This window comes from Phoxinus phoxinus (assembly GCF_949152265.1).
Source record: "Phoxinus phoxinus genome assembly, chromosome: 14".
Classification (NCBI taxonomy): Eukaryota; Metazoa; Chordata; class Actinopteri; order Cypriniformes; family Leuciscidae; genus Phoxinus; species Phoxinus phoxinus.
In genome coordinates this window covers 7223798-7239065 of record NC_136889.1, presented here as the reverse complement: position 1 = coordinate 7239065, position 15268 = coordinate 7223798, and the positions used below count along the sequence as shown (strand labels likewise).

At 38.3% G+C, this 15268-nt stretch overlaps 1 protein-coding gene across 5 annotated transcripts in view; it reads right to left on the bottom strand.

Moving 5' to 3' along the window:
- dlg5a (discs, large homolog 5a) overlaps positions 1-15268 on the bottom strand; it is a 59496-nt gene that overhangs the window by 7464 nt on the left and 36764 nt on the right. For 2 of the 5 annotated variants that reach the window (XM_079634522.1, XM_079634526.1), the window contains exons 15-27: positions 14937-15029; positions 12919-13797; positions 12078-12198; positions 9275-9419; positions 8554-8678; positions 8347-8436; positions 6984-7152; positions 6466-6543; positions 4763-4925; positions 4073-4206; positions 3821-3985; positions 3340-3523; positions 1566-1714 (exon numbers count right to left, since the gene is read on the bottom strand). In XM_079634522.1, the coding sequence (XP_079490648.1) occupies positions 1566-1714; positions 3340-3523; positions 3821-3985; positions 4073-4206; positions 4763-4925; positions 6466-6543; positions 6984-7152; positions 8347-8436; positions 8554-8678; positions 9275-9419; positions 12078-12198; positions 12919-13797; positions 14937-15029 (2495 nt within the window). The remainder of the gene's footprint in view (positions 1-1565; positions 1715-3339; positions 3524-3820; positions 3986-4072; positions 4207-4762; positions 4926-6465; positions 6544-6983; positions 7153-8346; positions 8437-8553; positions 8679-9274; positions 9420-12077; positions 12199-12918; positions 13798-14936; positions 15030-15268) is intronic. The other 3 variants (XM_079634523.1, XM_079634525.1, XM_079634524.1) reach the window with 2 other exon arrangements.

The window sequence follows — 15268 nt, the reverse complement described above, 5'->3', positions numbered from 1 at the left end:
TCAGGAAGAGGCCTGGACAGAACCGATCCTTCATTCCTGGGAGTAGCACGAAGCGGCTTTTAGCAGCCAGCCATAACTCCTCATTCCTGCTCATTCACGACATGCGGATTGACAAAGATTATTTACTGCGGGTGACATCATGGGAGCACATGCAGAAAAAGCGCCTGCAACAGCTGCGGGCCACAGAATTTCATTTGCAAAGACAAACACGGCTATTTCTGAACGGCCCTCTTCCATTATTCTTTTTCCACCGCGCAGACACAATGCATCTCTGTCTCGAACCGTCTAATTACCACGGCTACTATTATAGAACACAAATTATTGAGATTTGGTGATATAATCTTCACCGCCAGATACAATATCTCACCCTCCATCTTAAACATAATTAAAGAGATTAAAAGATTCCCATTGCTGCAGTTTTTTTCCACATATCTATATTTAGAGCAGCATGCACAAGGCTCAAACACTGGCATTTGGTTATAAGGAAATGGTAAGTGGCCATGTATGGCGATGTGTCCATGGCAGATGCGCAGACTGTTGTGTGAGAATGACTGTTGAGAAATCATGCTGTACCTTAGTGTTTCCCATTAATTACCTAGACTATTGCATCCCGCGGCCCGCCATAGTCTAATTTGTGCTGCTACAGTTTCCCAATGAACCGAATATATTTCAGAACTTCTCATAACATAAAATGTCTCCAATGCTGTTTTGCACCATTGCTTTAGCAAAGTATCTGTAAAACGAACTAAAATCGAAAGTGCGATATGGCGTTGTGCCCTTTTCAAATTGCAAAAGATTGTGATTTAATTAAATAAATATATAGTCTGTTTGCACTGTGTTTCAAAGCGAATTCCGCAGTAATCCTATTGATCACGTGATCAGCTCCTGATCCGGTGTCTTCTACGCAATGTAGTGAACTCCAATGAACGCAGTAAACTCCCTCTCCGCATGTTTTGTGAGTTTAACGTGCATTTGGGAACATGAAGGGCACCAGTTATGCATTATTTTCACATTAGCATAGTTTCCAACACTTGGAAGATGATAACAGCATTTCACTAGATTTGTAATGAGACACATTTGAAAACCTGTTTTCACAGAAACGGTAGCTTTCTGCCAAAATAACAGCTCAACTGCAGTTCCCGTCAAAATAAAAGCTCAAGGGTTTTGTCTCTCGCCAGTGTTGAAATTAGGACAAAAGTATTGTAATTTCCCTACTGTAGCGTAAACTTGAATAATATACTTTTATAATATAATTGAATAATATAATATTCATTTTCATTTATTTTACAGTGCATTTATTTTAAATATGTATCTATTACGGTCATTGGAATAATACAAATAATAATATAACATTATTATTATTTTCTAATTGTTTGGCTTCTTAAAACACCAGTCTGAATGTAATATAGCCACTAATATAGCCACTATATCACAACTAAAAAGAGGGTTGATTGCTTTTTTAAAGGTCAGGTCAAATAACTGACTTTTTTCTCTGTTCAATTTGCACACTGAACATGGGTTGGAGCTCTTATTTTTGAAGTTATATTTTGATTTTTTTTTATTACCTGATATAGAATCCATCTCCAGGAGTGTCTTTCGCCAGTTTAAACTCATTCAGACGATTCTGGACTCTGAAAGTCACGGTTTCCACAGGCTTCAGCATTTCCAGGTACGCCTCCTCCACAGTCTTATTCTTCATATTAACTGAGCCATACTGGATGAACAAAGAACGATAGAAAGGGTGTAATCACATTCCGTTTAAATATCCAATTTCATTTCAAAAATATAACTTTGTCACTGTGCCTTAATTATACTGTACAAAATCATTTTAACAGGTAAAAAACAAAACAAACTAAAAAATACATGTATGCATCAATTTTAAACTATTTCCATTCCAGAACTAATATAACATGTAGAGAAACTAGATGACTTTGCTTTGTCTTAGTGAAGCAAAAAAGTGTGTAATAATGTGGTCAGACACAGGTCTGAATGTCCATGGCAAGAATGGGATATTAACAATTTCACACAATATATGAGAAAGCAAAGAAGTGATCAATAAAAACAATAGTTAGGAATGCATCATGCTGACATCTGAATTAGAGAAAAAACAATAGTCAGTGGATGAGGCTGGAATGCACCCTATAGCAAATAGAATGACATTACACAAACTCAAAATGTTTTCATTTTATTCTTTAACATAAAATACATAAGTAATATGCATCTTGAAAAAGGGGGTTGCTAAAACGTGGGTAAATGGGACTACAGAGGCTGTCAGGAACATTAAACATCACACCAAACAGGAAAACCCACTAGTCCGCTTTTAAGGCTGTGACAGACCAAACCTCAGCTCACGTTGTGTGCATTTAGGACAAAACATTGTGCTTGAACACCCAGCAAAGACTACAGCCAATGGCCAACTAGCAAATACGTTTTGTACGTGCGTGAGAGGAATAACTGTCTACATCAGCAGGTGGCGGCAGTCTATGATGTTCGTCAGTAAAAACGAAACTAGGACAGCGGATATACAAACCGTAAAAGTGCTTGCTTACCATTTTAAATGTGAATCAGGTTGATCACTTTCTTCATTCCAGATGGCCATGTCGTTATGAAAATATTCACGTATCGAAAACCTCAGGTAAGATGACAAAATTAGAACAGACTTCTCTGTGTGCCCTCTGACTTCATCACTGAACTGAACAGCCAATCAGAGTTCTCTCTCTCACCAACTGATGCCGATTCAATATGCTCAATCAGCCAAAAAGCCGCCAACGGGGTCCGACTTGTGCTGACGGTGAAGAACACACTGCAAAAACTGAGCTGACAGATGCTCAACAACGGCCTGACGCTGATGTTGGTCTATCACAGCCTTTACAGCCTTGTTGCCTTTATACTCTCGCTCTTGCAAAATATTCTAACTTGTCAAATTTAAATAAAGACTAAAAGAGTTGTCAGAAGCATAAAAGTTATCGTGATAAACATCTTCATAATCAAACTTCTGTTGGTCAAAGAGCTTATTTTTCAAAAGCCTTATTGGCTTTTTTTGTTAAGGGTGAAATATATTATCGCTGCAGCACTACATAGAGTAAAGATTAATGATACATGTTCAGCTTTAGTTAAAAGTCTAACTGCACCAGTGCCAATGCTAAGATGACTCCGGGAACCTATTTGTCTTGACTCTTGATTGTAACAGCAGCCAACAGAGTGTATTAGTCCATTCGTAAAGCATCTATCACCCCCCAAAAAATATTTATTTGTCTTATAAAGAACTGCTGTCTCACCATTTCTGTTCACAGTAGTCCCCAAAAAGCTTTACACAGACAGAGAAGTTGCTCCATTTACCTCGAGTATCATGTCCCCAGGCACGAGCCCATCTGCTCCTCTGGCAGGACTGTCCTCCTCCAGTCTCTCCACAAAGATCCCCTGCAGGTTTCCTCCGCACAACTGAACGCCCAGCTCCACCTGAGTCTTCCTCACCGTTACCAAGCGAGGCTCCGGAACCTTCTTGGAACTCTCTGGAGAAATTCTAAATATTCAAGAGAGACACAGAATCAGACTGGTCACCCAAAGTCGGTGGATTTCATGTTGTGTGACCCTGGCAGCTCCAAAAGTTATTTGCTTCCTTATAAGAAAAGATGTACCTAATATGTTGATTTTTTTTTTTGTGCTGCATAATATTTTTGTGGAAATCATGATTTAAAAAAAAATCTGGATATCACTTTTCATCAATTAAATGAAAAGTAATCTTACAGACCACAAATATTTGAACGATACTGTATGGAGGCTGTAAACATTAAGATCTGTGTATGTATTTGTGCAGTACCTGATGAAGCTGTTGGGGCTGGTGGTGGGTGTCGTGTGTTTGGAGGATGGGGTGAGCGTGCCTTCATCCTGTTCACTCAGGGTGTCTATGGTGGAGTGGTTATCTGGGGTGGCGGCCCCACTGCCCTGCGGGGTGGACTGAGTGCTCACTGGCTCCAAGCGGGAACTATGGAACAACATGGCCAAGAATAAACCACACCTGCGATGAAATCTGCATTCACAGGAGCAAAAATGAATGGGAAAAGGGCTGTACCTGGAGCGAGAGTGGTTGCCAAGCTGATACATGTGTGGGTTGTACTGGGCCATGATCGTGATGGTGTCACACTGCTGGCCAATGATGAGCCGTGCTTGCTGCTCAGTGGCATTGCGCAGATTTATCCCATTATACTGAGGGAAAGAAACCAAAATGAATGTGAGCTACACAATGCATATTAGTTTTTGACATGACATGCAGCTTTACTAATCTCAAAATTGTTTTTTACTAATATTTTCATCATTTAGCTGAACAGCAAAATAAGTCAAATTAAAAAAAGAAAAATACATACAAGATAAATAAAATTGAATAGAATAAAATAAGAATAAAGGTAATTATATTTCTTAAAATAAAACTGCATAAATGACAAAGATAAAATGACAAAACTAACTGCATAATATTGCATAAAATAAAACGGCATGAAATAAAAAATGGCAAGTAAATTAAAACATGCATTATATTCTGGGGTGTGATGGTCCTCAATATTACATGTGAAATAAAGAAATAAAAACACTACTTAATTGTTAAAACACTATTCTCTAATTGAGCTGTATTTAAATAAAATGGTCATGAATTTCCATTTGCCATAAAAAAAGAAAACTTTAGTCATTGGCAAACCTTTCAATTTCTTTATTCTTTTCTCTGAAAGCCCTTCTGGGTTATGGATGTCAAGTATTGATGCATACTAACCTCCAGTAGCTGGTCTCCATACTCCAGCCCAGCCTGGTGTGCGATGCTGCCCCCAGTCACCTTGGAGACAAAGATTCCACCATTCTCTCCACTCACGATGGAGATGCCGAGAGGCTCCGCCCCTTTGTGCACGATGACATTCCGTGGCTCCTCCAAGTACGGCCTGCCAGAGCGATAAAAGTGTGTGAATTTCAAGATCAGAGATGATCAACAGCTGAGACAGAATCTGGTCTGCAGGTCTTAGCCAGGGTAGACAGAGGAGAACCATGCAGTGGATGTAGAGCAAGAGACGTTTACTGAACGGGCAGTTTGGAGAACTAACTGCCACACAGGTACAAAGACAGGATAGAAAGCGGAGGGAGTGTGCATACAGGACTTCAATAAAAGATCCAGAAGGTTGTACATTAATTCTTCTAACCTAAATATTTAAATATGCCTGTGCAAAAGACTGATTTACTGCCCAAAAGAGTAAAAACATACGTTAATGTTACAGCTCCAAGTCCAGACAAAATAGCAATGCTTCCCTGAAAAGTATGCATGATTTCAAAAGAGATCTCTGTATCCCTGAGTAAAGAAATGATTGAAGCTGCTGTAAGTGATGACAGCCGCCTTGTTATTATCGTAGACAGGTTTGATTTTTCAGACATAATAATAATTCCTTACCGCAGCTTTAAACCACCTTAACGTTTGATTGATTGAGAAAATCTGGATCTTTTCGGGCGACGAGAGAAGCCAAACTGACATGCAAATCATAAATGTCTCTCCAATCCAGAACCGTAAGCACTTAAGAAGACATTTACTCAAAAAAAAAAGAAGCTAAATCTGCTGTGTACAGATTTAACATTCATGAGGAATCTCTTGCTGAGCAGGTTAATCAAAAAAGTTAATTAGCAGCAGCAGGTAAAATTACCCAATAACACCAATTAAACTCCACTTCAAGGAAAATGTTGACAGATTCATAAACTTGATCCCCTCCATGTAGTCGTATTAAAGGGATATTTAAAATGAAAATGTTCATCATTTACTTATCCTTATGTCATTCAAAACATGATTGACTTTCGTTCATCTTTGAAACATGAAAGAAAAATACTTTTAGGAATGAACCAGCATCGGTATCAGGCCCTGTGTAATCGTAGTAATCAATATCAATCCAACGGTTTAATCAAAGTTTTTGATCATTTTCAAAACAAAACAAAATTTACATGTATGTGCGTTGATCAGAGACTTGGATTAAAACGCTTCATTTATCTGGATTTATTTTTATGAACCTTCTTAAGTTTTGGATGCGTACACTTTCAATAGAGGTGCAAAAATCTCAGGTTTCATTAAAAAAATTAATTTGTGTTTCAAAGATTAATGAAAGTTGTATCGTTTTGGTGAGTAAATGACAGAATTATCATATATGGGGAACTAACCATTTAAAATAAAACTAAATATGGACTCGCAAAACTACACATTTTCAAAATCAGCCTTTGGGTTGCTTGAGCAACTAGTTGACTAATTGGTCAGAGTCATGTGAAGTGTCATTCCAACTCATTTTACTTCTGTAATTTGGTAAATCTAATTGTCGTAGCAGCGCTAACACAAAGCCTGGGTTGTATACCAACACAACACAGAGAAGCAAGGATTTCTAAAGCCAACCACTTGGAACAAACAAGTACGTTTGTCAGGCATTCCCTGTGCGTAACTGGCAGGGAACAAACCTCAAGCTTCTGAGAGAGGAGAACCTAGGCCTAGCAGCCAGAGGGATTCTCAGAAAGGATCTGTTACGGTACAGAGATCTGAAAGATTCAGAGGAGCAAAGAAGAGAGGAGACAAACAGATTGTGAAAGAGAGAGACACACACACAAGGGACTCTGGAGGAAGACAAATATTTAGAAAAGAATTATAATAAATGCATAAGAACAACTGGAATGAGTGACCTAGTTAACAAATCTCTGCTAAAAGTCGATCAGAATTTTATATGATGGTGCAGATTAAAATAAGTTCTCATGCAGTGAGCGACGGTGATGTGAACGGCTGATCCTTCAACATACATTATTCTATATTGATGCAGAGACCAATTATTCGAGTCAGATAAAGGGATTCTGAGCTTGGCGGGCTGCTGTACATGGATAAGAGCGAGCTGTTGCTTGGCAACCTGATGAAGGGTCTGGGGGGGCGGGGGTATTGGGGGGGGGGGGGGGTGCAGCAGGAAGGGACTGAGGCAGCAGGAGTGTACCTGTCTTTTCTCCGCTCTCCTGTGGGCACAGGGCTGACGGAGATCCTGGGCAGGGTGGAGATGGAGCTCTGAGACTGGCTGGAGGCGAACAAGGACGTCTCGAGATTGAGAGGAGACAGGGGTGGGGTGATGAGACTGGGACTGCTGCATTCTGAATGAGACAGGGACCCTGATGAGCAACATGGATGAAAAACAGTCAGCATGTGTCCTAGAGTGACAAAAGCGTCTTTTTCAGGAAACTATTTTGATACCTTTGGACAATAATCAATATACATTTTTATATTTATGAATTTGCCATAATCTTTATGGTATGTATTAGATTCAAAATGCTGAATGCAGTTAAAACAGAACATAAATTTAGTTCATGTACCAATATAACAATACACAGTAATAAACCGAAATTACTCACAGACACTAGTTTCAAAACTTTTTGGTGTCATTTTTTTAATAAATACAGTAAATGTATAATGTTATAATAAATGTTATTCCTATTGATCTTTCTATTCATCAAAAATTCATGTTTTTTTATATATATATATATATATTATGGTTCCCAAAAAAAAACATACTCAACACTGATAACAATAAGACATGTTTCTTGAGCACATTAGAATGCTTTGTGACACTGAAGACTGAAAATACTAAAAATGCAGCTATTTATTGCATATATTACATATTGCATTTTAAAATATATTTAAATAGCAAACAGTTCTTTGACATTTTTATATTTAACAATATTGCTGTGTTTTCTGTGTATTTGATCAAATAAATGCAGCCTTTATGTGAGCATAAATGTTTGTTTGTTTTAATTATTTGAATGTCATGCTCTTTAAAGCTTAATGGCCAAATAAATAAATAAATAAAAATCACAAAAATATTGTGTAGAGTGAACCCGGCATTAAACTTTGTGTATGATTCATCATTAAAGAAAGAAAATGTTATATGCACTATGTTAAGTGTAGACTCTTTGCCTCGGGTTATTTATTCAGGCTTGCAATATTTCAGTGTACACAAATGTCAGGCTTGTTTGTGCAAAGTCTTCTCTACTTGACATGTTTTACTTGATTGCGCTTAGTCTGACATTTTAATTACCCTTCCTGTATCATATTGCTGCTAGTGGTGGTTATTTACAGTTTTACCAACTGCAGTGCGGAAGAAAAACACTGGATAAAAAAAGCTAAATTAATATTTACGAAATATTCCTGAAATAATTAAACTTGCACACAGAGGTCAGCTGGCAATTTACCAAACTACATGAAACATATATCGCTGCATAAAGCCTAAAGTTTATCCTGTGCAGTATTTAGAAAGGAGTACACTAGTACTGAATTGAAAGATCCTGGATTCATGGGAGGACTCTCACCTCTGTCTGATCCCAGTATGGAGCGAGGATAGCGTGGTGTGGAGGGAATCTTTATCCTTTCAGTGCGATACTGCAAGTTGTTTGATGAACCTTCAGGAAACAAAAGGGAGAAGATGAGGAGAACAAACTAAACACACGCTACTTAAAATCAATGGTTTAGTGTGTGAGGGGAATAGATGACATATATTATTTAAGACACAGACTGACCGAGTCTAGCGCTGGATGGCAGGGAGTTGGTGCCGTGTGAGGCCCGGCTGCTACGGGACGACTCAGAGTAGTCTGCGGTGCGTTTCTGGCTCAGGTCCAGACTTAGATGTCCTTGATGCTGAGGACTAAGATGGAGAGAAGAAAACTGAGCAGACCAGATCAGCAAACACTGATTTTGGGGAAAGGGAACAATTATTCTCCTGAGAAATAAAATAATTAACCTGTTTTTGACCTACAGCTACTTGTACTTAGTATGACATAATACAAAGTTTGCAATTCATGCACTTTTGAGATGGGTCATTGTGATTGTCAAACAAGACATGTTCCTGGATCAACAACTTTGGTTGATCCTGGAACTACATTCTTCTCCAAAAACAAATGGCTTAACTCTATCCCTACCCCTAAACCTAACCTTAACCACACCATAACCCTAAAATCAAAGGGAAAAGATAGGTGAATTTGAATGGTGTAGAAGCCCCTAACCCTGGTTGTAAGCCTAAACTTGAGATTAACTATAAACCAATCCTTCAAATCTGATTGGTTGACTGGAATGTTGTTCCAGGATCAACAAGGATATTGATCCAGGAACATCTTCCACTTGGTGAAATGACGTTCACTCTGTGACTCTGACCGAGTTGTCATATTTCATGGAGGTAGTCTTCAGTAGAAGTACAGTATACGTGTGTGTGTGTGTGTGTTGTCTCAGTGGGAACTGTGGTACCTGGGGTGTGTGTGCTGCTGATTGATCTGGCTGGTGACAGAAGGGCAGTTGTTAGTGTGAACTCTGTGACTGCGCACCATGTAAACAGGGTTCTTCATAACGGCTGTTACCGCAGGGCAGGGGGCCAGTCCTCGATGTGCTGAGTCTGAAGTATAAACACAACCAAATAACCAATATTTGATATTAAAATAATTGTGACTACTGCTCTCCTCACACCGTTGAGTCATGAGTAAAATGTGTTTACCCTTCAGAAAATGTTAGCCACCGGTCAAGCACTGACTTAAATTTGAGCAATTTTACGTTCTATTCATTTTATATCCAAGTTGCAATTTTTTGGGACAGGTATAGCTTTATTTGTGACTTAAATTAAATAATAATAATAATAATAATATTATTATATATATATATATATATATATATATTTATTAAATAAAAATAAAAATAAACTATATACATTTAAATAAGGTAATAGGAATTCGTTTTTTCAAACTTAGCCTAAATTATAGCTAATTTTGGACCAAAAGTTGGTTTGTACTTCACAAATGTACATTTCTACTAAATTAAAGAAGAATATCTGTTTGATTATTTTCACTTTCAATAACTTGTGTATCAGGATTGAAAGCAGTGTTGACTATATTAAGGCGTTTGATGTGCTGCTAAACCATAACATACTTTTACCTAAATGATCATATTTACATTTTTCAGTTAATTCAATTAAATGGATGGAGTCTTATTTTACAACAAGGAAACAGTGCACTCAGATTGAAACAGACATTTCCCAAAGAGACTGTTCCACAGGTGTTCCTCAGGGGTCTACCCTGGGGCCCCAACTTTTTATTTTGTACTTGAATGCTCTAACTAACAAATGCCAGTCCAGATGTACATACTCGAATGTACGCAGATGATACTTGATTTATATACATGCCAAAACGAAAGAACAGGCACGTAAATTATCTTTTGCAATGTCAAAACATTTCTGACTGGCTTACTCAGTGCTGCTTAATATTAAACGTTCAGAAAACTGCATGCATTTTAAAATTAAAAAGAAGGAAGAGGTCCAACCAGATATCGTAGTTAATGGTGAAAACGTACAAATTGTACCATATTTTATTTAGTTAATATATAGTTATTTATAATAACATATAGTTATTTTAGACTCAAGACACAGACACACGTCTGTGCAGTGACATTTAATCTTAGAAATATCAAATTTATATATAACCGTAAACTTTCAATAGAAGCTGCTGAAGTGTTTTTGCATTCTACTTGTATTTTTATTTTTTTTCTTATTGCATTACATCATATTGTGACAATAAACATAATAGATATAATCACTGTTATATAACCAAAAAGGAAAAGATTCTACTTTTAATATTTTTGTTATATTTCACATTTGTTGTTTAATGTACATAATTGTTAATAACTTTGAAAGAACTTGTTTGTCTTGTGAGCTCAGCTCTCAAAGAGACATGAACTTCTTCAAGAGGTGATTGCAAAGAGCACTTTAGAGCTTCTGACTTTGGTTGTTCAGCTTTTTCTGTAAGAGCTGTTAATAACTGGAACAAGATACCAACTAACATCAGACAGTGTTTTATTCTTGCACATTTGAAAATATGATTAAAGAGTCTTTGTTTTAGCTATGTCATGCGATTCACTTTTTCCTGCCCAGGGACTCTAGATGAAATCTAGCTCCGTAGCTAATTCTGGGGCAGTTATTGACTGTTCATTGTCCCTATTAAATATATATATATTATATGTATATATATGTATATGTATATGTATATGTATATGTATATGTATATATATATATATATATTATTATTATAATTTTTTTTTTACCGTACAGCTGAACCAATTTGTGTAAAACATTTTTTAAATATGAGGTATATCATGTGTATATATTAACAAAGATGGGACAGTCCCTTTATTTTACTTATACAGTATGTTGGATAATAGATCAATCTAAAATATATACAGTTCCCATAAGAAAGGACATGGCAATTGTGCCATTAACTACACATGCCTCGCTTTGGCTTTTGCTTGTGTTCAGAATTGAGTTCCACCTTTAAGCCAGCTGCTCTTGAAGACAGATGAGCAAACGGCAGGGAAGCTCAGAAGGCAGCCACTCTGGCCAAAGCTTGAACATTCAAATCAAGTAAAAATAGACCTCATTATCACACAAACCCCATGTGAACTGTAGAGTCACATGACATAGGCATCAAGCAGCACCCATAGTGGTTTGTCCTGTTTCTACAAAAATCTACAGTCATACAGTAATATATATCATATATTAAAATATCTATTTTAGTTAGTGGAAAATACTAGATTATATTACTATAATTAGCAAATTCATATTATAAACGTTTTACGTCTTTACATGAAAGGTATGTTAATGCATTAATAAATTAGACATAATTGACACTTTTCAGGGCTCAAAAATAAGGATGGCCTTATGCTGTGACAAAAGAATCAGAAAAAAGATAAATGCATAAAATTGTTGAGACCTGCATTTTCATACTAAGCGACGACATGAACACTCAGAGGAGAGATAGGCTTTGTTCAACAAGCCCGTTCATACATATTCAGCAAGATTATCATAAATGAGCATTTCAATTACTCAGTACTGACTTCACCATAAAATTAAGTAAAACATTAATTTTGTAGGACGCCTTGATCAGCATAAAGATGAACTGCGCTCCACAGAGCAAATGTAGATAGAGAGCATGTAGAAAGAGTTGTTAAAGAGATACATTGAAATGCACCATGGGTGGCTTGGGTTGTGATTAGGGCAGGGGTAACTCACTGGGAGGCAGGGTTCCATTATAGGCTGTAGGCACGAAACCCACACTGTGTCTATGAGGTCGGTTAGGAGAGGAACGCAGTATTTCCCTCTGCTCCAGAGAGTCACCATCATTTGAATAACTCTGCCAAACACCCACACACACATACACAGCATTAGATAATTCAGTATACAGTTCTTTAGACAGTTATAAATGTTTCTACATATGGAATATCCTAAAAAATGGCTGGTTGGCTAATAAAATACGCTCAACATTTTTCATTCTTTACATCATATTCAAAATATTGATGTGCTTGGTACTATGATCACTATATGGACATTTTTCTTACAAAAACCCATCGCTTCGCTACAGAAGGCATGTATGGATTGCTTCTGGATGGATGTGCTTTTTAGAGCTTCAAAAACTCGAGCACTATTACGACAGCCATTACGAAGCGTAAAAGAGCCAGGATATTATTTAATATAACTCTGATTGTGTTCAGCTGAAAGAAGAAAGTCATATACACCTAGGATGGCTTGAAGGGGAGTAGATTATGGGATATATTCCTTTAATACTACTACTTCTACGTTTCTGACTCAATATGTCATATATTAAAATATATATTTTAGTTAGTGGAAAATACTAGATTATATTACTATAATTAGCCAATTATAAAACATTCATACTAATAAAAGAACGCTAAGCTAGTCTTCTGCAAATCATCATCATCGTGTCTCAGCACTTCTAATGTTCTCTTCCCCTCGCTCTTTCTTCCTGGTGCAGTGGGAGATCAATCTCAGGCTGCGAGGCTAATTAAAACAGGGGCGGCTGGCTGTGTCAAGCCCAGCGGATCTATAAATTCACCTGGAAGCTCTGGAGAGCAATGGTCTGAGGAGTCATCCTGCGCCTGAGGGCCGGGGCTGATTTGGGCCTTGGACGCTTCACTTCTGGTTCCTCAGGCCGCATCCGACCAATGTCCTCCTCGCAGGACTTCCTGGAGCTCAAGACCTTGCCCTCGCGCCCCACCTCGGTGAAGTACAGGTTACCGTTGCGGTCCTCCTGCCTGGGTTCGGGGATAGAGATCGTGGTGATGGTGGACTCTGAGGTGGAGCTTCCCTGATGTTTGTGCTTGAACTTGAAGGAGTCGCTTCGTGTGGGTGGGGTTGGAGGTGTTGGGGCGGAGTCTGCTTTCAAAGGTTGAGGCGAATGGTAGTCCGTCTTCGAGGGTGTATCTGGCCTTTTGAAGGCATCGGCTTCAAAGATGGACTTCCTTTGCTTGGGTGACCTGTAGATGGAGAGTTGCGCCGGGCTGTCAGTTGACATGGAAACACCCACCACCATTTTAGGCCAAGTGCCGCCACTGTGTTTCTTCTCTAGGGTGGTTTCCAGGGTAATGCATTCGGGGCCGACTGACTCGGAGCGGGTATAGCAGACCTCCTGAAACGCGCTGCCGCTGTAGCGGGACAGTCCCAGCTCTGAAGCAGGTCGGAGTGTGTTAGGGTGCAAGGTGGCGATTGGGAAGACCTTCCTTTCGGAATAACCACTCTCTTCTGCGTCTGTCCTGGTCTTTCTTCTCTCGCCGCCTGCGTCCCCACTATAAATGTCCGTCTGAGTGGAACTGTTGTGTTTGAGGTTTCTGCTGTTTCGTGAATGAACATCTGACAGGTGGATTCTGCCGTTAGATTTTTCGGCCTCCCTCAGGCTCTCAAAGATGTTCTGCCCCGATGTGCTCCGAGGAAAGAACTGTTAATGGACAGGTTCAGCATGACTGGGCATAGTTAAAACACCACAACATCAATAATACACACATTCAGAGGTACAGTACATAACCTACAGTTACTGTGTCTTATTTCAGAAAAGGCCGGTTTTAGAGGCTACACGAGTAAGTTTGAGCAAACTGGATTGTCTGGATCAAGAAAATCGATTGGTTTTAGCGATGTTCATTGCTATGGTAACTTGCACTACATACCTAAACTGATCCGGAACAAGTTTTCATTCTGAATAAGAGATATTGCAAACCAAAACTGGACAATTCGGATGCAAGCAAGATGACAAATTACATATATATGATAAAATAAAGTCACTCCCAATTCACTCTCAACTTTTAACATTGCTAAACTTACATTTTCATTTAAACTCTTTGTGGAACTATTTGAATTATTAATTAAATCAATTTAATCCATTCACTTGTATTAATATAGTCTGATATTTTCTGCTCCCTTCTCAAACTTTAGTCCTGCCTTGTAGGAAATGCACAAAACTGACGCTCTTCATGCGTCATGTGATTGGCTGTCACACTTTCAGGCACACATGCACTAGATTTGTTACGTTTTCTCAACTCTAACAGACCTGTGACCTGTTACACAAAGTTTCAGAGTTGGTTTAGAGTTATTTCATCCAATAACAAATTTACGCATCGCTAAGCTCCACCCTAATTCATGTTCTTCATGTTTATTTGGGAATGAGGGAACTTGGGAATCCACAGAATTTGTTTTAAGTTATAAAATGCTGTGCTTATAATTTCTCAAACATAGTTACACTAGGTTGCCTGAAAGCATAAGTCAATACACAAAAATATATATTTTTAGAATTTCTTTTGTAAAATTTGGTTCAAAACTATTTAAATGCTATCTTAACGGTTAGTACTGGTCAGTAACTTGGCATTACGCAAGGGCTTAGCAACGGCTCGAGTGATTACTAATGAGAACACCTACAAACAGCCTTTTTTCCAAACCTGACTTCCTCAGTAATGCTTCAGAGTTGGTATTCTAACTCAGACACAGCTGTCTCAAATACGACTTGGAATAAATGTCACGGCAGCACCTTGGCATGTGGTAATGAGAGCGGCGCACACGCTCAGACAGCAGTGAGAGAACAATCACCTTCATGAGGGAGAGAGCGAGCGAGTCCCTGCCGCCCCTCAGCAGAGCCTCACATTCACTCAGAGATTTGTTATCCAGAGCGATCCCATTTATCTAGGGAAGGAGAAATTTAGGTCAGCGCTTCACCAAAGAAAAGTGCCAGCAGACTTTTCAATCCTTCTATTTTCAAACTCAGAAATGACTTCGGAAACTTGAGAACAGAGACAATTGATGCCTGGTGAATGAAAGGATGGTGAACTTTTAAGATCTCCAGTTCAGATAAATCCTTCCATTTTTTTAAACGTAAAGGGATTGTTCACTCAGAAATAAAAATTCTGTCATTGTTTACTCAC